The sequence below is a fragment of the Carlito syrichta genome, unplaced genomic scaffold, assembly GCF_000164805.1.
Source record: "Carlito syrichta isolate Samal-C Ts95f unplaced genomic scaffold, Tarsius_syrichta-2.0.1 Scaffold305827, whole genome shotgun sequence".
Classification (NCBI taxonomy): domain Eukaryota; kingdom Metazoa; phylum Chordata; class Mammalia; order Primates; family Tarsiidae; genus Carlito; species Carlito syrichta.
In genome coordinates, this window is record NW_007249923.1 from 184,354 (window position 1) to 188,459 (window position 4,106).

The following is a 4,106-nucleotide window of genomic DNA, read 5'->3' on the forward strand; positions in this document are numbered from 1 at the left end:
CCTTGGGCGGCCCCGAGACCCCAACACGTGCTTCTTCGAGGGACAGCAGCGCCCCCACGGGGCTCGCTGGGCTCCCAACTACGACCCGCTCTGCTCGCTCTGCACCTGCCAGGTAGGAGGCCGGAGAAGGACGCGCTGAGTCCCGGGGTCTGCGGCCAGGGGCCCGGACACCCGACAACGCTCCCGCCTGCCTCTGCAGAGACGTACGGTAATTTGTGACCCGGTGGTGTGCCCACCGCCCAGCTGCCCGCACCCAGTTCAAGCTCCGGACCAGTGCTGCCCTGCGTGCCCGGGTGAGTTCCCTGCAGGGGAGGGGAGCGGAGGGAACGGGGCTGATAGGGTGGGGGGATGGGCTCTCTGGAAACGGAAAATGGGGGTCACCCTCTGCTGTCACCATTTCTTTGGCTCCACAGAGAAACAAGATGCCAGAGACCTGCCGGGGGTGCCGAGAAGCCGGGACCTGGGAGAGGGTGAGCTGGAGGGGTGCGTGCAGGGGTGGGAGGACCCAGAGGAGCCCTTGCATTGGACCAGGAGTGGGGGCTGAGGGACACAGGCTCCAAGTGACACCGGATAGGCCTCATTAGTGCCACCAGCCCACAAACAGGCCCTTGGGTTAGGCTAATGTGGCACTGGTCTGAGACTCAGGCCTTGGCTGTGGACCCAGCTGATGAGCTCAGGACTGATGGCTGCCGGACACTGTTCCCCACCAGGCTGCTATTTTGATGGTGACCGGAGCTGGCGGGCCGCGGGTACCCGGTGGCACCCCGTCGTGCCCCCTTTTGGCTTAATTAAGTGTGCTGTCTGCACATGCAAGGTATGGCCATCCAATCTTCTCTAGTGTCATAACCCAGCCGGGTCTGCAGAGATGGGGAGGGGGCTGCCAGAGAGGAACTCCATTCTTGGTGAGAAGGGCTCGAGAGTCAAAGCCATAGGAGAAAAGTCCCTTGAGCATTGACAGTTGGCTTCCTGTAAAAGGAGGCCAGGGCTGACGTGGGTTTGAATTCTGGCTGTGCCAGCTGATGACTCCATGTGACCCTGGTATTCCATGTGACCCCGGCACTTTCTGTGCCTCTTATAAGCAGCTATGGCAGCCCCTAGCTTGCAGGGTTTCCATGAGGACTAGAGTTCGGGTGTGTAAAGCAAGCCCAGACCTCTGTGAGAAGGTCATAGAGATACCGCGTTTGAGGCATGGAAACAGTAGGAGGAAGCAGGAGGCGAATGTGCCCCCTGCCTTCCTGACACACCTCACTCAATGGGTCCCTATAGGGGGGTACTGGCGAGGTGCACTGTGAGAAGGTTCAGTGTCCCCGGCTGGCCTGTGCCCAGCCTGTCCGTGCCAGCCCCACCGACTGCTGCAAACAGTGCCCAGGTGAGAGGGGTGGGCGGGCACTGAACACTCACCATTGGGGTTGGGACAGGTCTTGTCCTGGGGGAGGGAAAGGGACTTTTCAGCTAATTGAGCACTTACTGAGCACTGCTCTGTGCCCAGACTGAAGTCAGGGCTCTAACACAGTGAAAGAATGTGACGTCCTAGTGGGGTGTGCTGGGTTCCAGTTCCTGTACCATCCATCCATCCATCCATCCAAATCTATCACCTACTAAGTGCCAGAAAAGCTAGGTACTAGAAAATCCCTGTAAAACCTGGTTGTTCCTTCTGGGCTGACCCCTTCCTTCTTCTTTCCCAGCAGGGGGGTCAGGGGCCCACCCACAGCTGGGGGACCCCATGCAGGCTGATGGGCCCCGGGGCTGCCGTTTTGCGGGGCAGTGGTTCCCAGAGAGCCAGAGCTGGCACCCATCAGTGCCTCCCTTTGGAGAGATGAGCTGTATCACTTGCAGATGTGGGGTGAGTGAGGCGCAGGAACTTGTGTGAGGTGGGCAGTGTGGGCCTGGCCCGGAGTAGGGAGACTTTCTCAGGGAGGGCAGACTCTGAGTGGGCTTCCCTGAGGAGGCTGAAAGCCACTGTGCCTCAGAACCTCAAGGGGACCCACAGTATTTGCTCTGCCCTGCACCAGGCAGGGGTGCCTCACTGCGAGCGGGACGACTGTTCACTGTCACTGTCCTGTGGCTCGGGGAAGGAGAATCGATGCTGTTCCCACTGCACAGCCCGGCGGCGGCGTAAGTGAGGGGGTCCAGCGGCAGCCACTCAGGCTGGGGGCTGACTGTGGGACGCCTGGGCAGGGAAGGGAGCACCTCGCACATGCTAGGAGTGGTGAGGCCTGCCTCACAAGTCCCGTTATCATCCACCCTCACAGCCACCTGGTGGGGTTGTTGTTTATGACTTTCTCTTTACAAATGAGATTTCTGAAGCTCAGATAATTAAACAGGTAGACAAAGGCCACCAGCTGGTGTGCAATGACTTGCTTAGAAAATTCTGACCTTTCGGGCTGGGCACGAAGGCTCATACCTGTAATCCCAGCACTCTGGGAGGCCAAGACAGGAGGATCACTTGAGCCCAGGAGTTTGAGACCAGCCTCGGCAACGTAGTCAGACCTCGTCTCTACAAATGATAAAAAAATTAGCCAGGCGTGGTGGTGCACACCTGTAGTCCCAGCTGCTTGGGAGGCTGAGGCAGAAGGATTGCCTGAGCCTAGGAGGTTGAGGCTGTGGTGAACCATGATCATGCCACTGCGCTCCAGCCTGGACAACAGAGTGAGACCCCAGCTATAAAAAAAAAAAATTCTATCCTTTCTGGGACCAGAGAGAGATGCTGGCTCTGTCCTTCAGGCCCTTTTCTGTTCTCTCTATTTTCTCTCCACCTACATTCCCTCCCTTCTGTCTCCAGCAGCCCCAGAGACCAGGAATGCTCCAGAGCTGGAGAAGGCTGAAGGCCCCTAGGGAGCAGCCGGAGGGCCGCATGACCAAGAGGACCGGGCCTGACTGGGGAAGGGGTGGCACCGAGGCCCCTGCATTCTCCTGTGGGAAGCTCAGGGCCTTTGCTCCTCTGTTTTGCCTCTTCTCCCTCCCCCGCTACCTCTGGAAACCACAGCTCCACCAGGGGAGAGGCAGCCGGGCCAGACCCAAGCTCCTGCCCTGCCCCCCTCGGCCTCTGCCCTGGAAGCCCAGCCCCTTTCCTTCTGTACATAATGTCACTGGCTTGTCGGGATTTTTAATTTATCCTCACTCAGCACCAAGGGTCCCCTCACTCCACTCCTGCTGCCCCTGAGCTGAGCAGAGTCATTATTGGAGGTTTTTGTATTTATTAAAACTTTTTTTTTCAGTCTTTGGGCTCGAGGTTGGCTCTTTGTGGCCAGGAACCTAAGTGAGGCCTTGGTGGAGAAGGGTCAGAGTAGAGGGTGAGGGAGAGGAGCCCTGAGCCTTGGGACGCTGGGGGAGACCCGGAGAGGAAGAGGCTGTGCAGCCATTGGCTGGTACACCTGGCTTCCACAGATGGGCTGGGGACTGTCCTTGAGATGGACTAGAGCCTCAAGAACTCAGGCAGGCAGACGCAGGACTTAGACTCAGGTTTAGTTACCCAGTGGCTGGCATGTTTGCTGACTCTATGTTGGAGGTTGCTCCACAGAGAGGAATGAAATGTCACCAGCCCTTGCCTGCTTTGTTTAAAGTGAGGTAAACACTTCCCTGTTCTTCTTTCCTGGAAAGGAATGATGTTCTGGACCAGTTCTGGGAAATCCGGATCAGAGTGAATTGGGATCAGCTCTGGACCAGCCCTTGGCTGAGCTTACCTTGAGACCAAGTGATGTATAGAATAAGACAAGACCCTCCTGCCTTGCTACCCCTTTCTTCCCCACCCCAATTCTGCCATCAGGAACAGGGCATTCCCACAGGACCCACAGGCTGTAGGAAATAAGTGTAGACAAGAATAGAAATCTAACAAATGTATGGACCTGCAGATCAATCTTTCGTATAAACCATGTGGGGTAAAATGAACCTGGGATTTTGTGATTTGGTAAGGCAGGGGAAGGAAAAAATCACAGTCTTTTAGTTAGGATTAGGCATGCTGGGCGTGGTTAATAAGTTATTGCCACTAGGTGTGGGGGCTCACACCTGTAATCCCAGCACTTTGGGAGGCGGAGGCAAGAGGATTACCTAAGACCAAGGGTTCAAGACCAGCTTGGGCAACTTGGCGAGACCTTATCTCTACAATA

The 4,106-nt window shown here is 56.8% G+C and overlaps 1 protein-coding gene across 1 annotated transcript in view; it reads left to right on the top strand.

Annotated features, from left to right (window-relative positions):
* Window positions 1-3,220, top strand: part of CHRD (chordin) — an 8,773-nt gene extending 5,553 nt beyond the window's left edge. Inside the window, 9 exon segments of the mRNA XM_021714857.1 lie at window positions 1-3; window positions 5-112; window positions 200-293; window positions 414-470; window positions 711-814; window positions 1,267-1,369; window positions 1,689-1,843; window positions 2,013-2,115; window positions 2,783-3,220. The exon segment at window positions 1-3 is cut by the window's left edge and continues 144 nt beyond it. Coding sequence (XP_021570532.1) covers window positions 1-3; window positions 5-112; window positions 200-293; window positions 414-470; window positions 711-814; window positions 1,267-1,369; window positions 1,689-1,843; window positions 2,013-2,115; window positions 2,783-2,835 — 780 coding nt within the window. The 3' untranslated portion in view covers window positions 2,836-3,220.
* The last annotated feature ends 886 nt before the right edge of the window (window positions 3,221-4,106 follow it).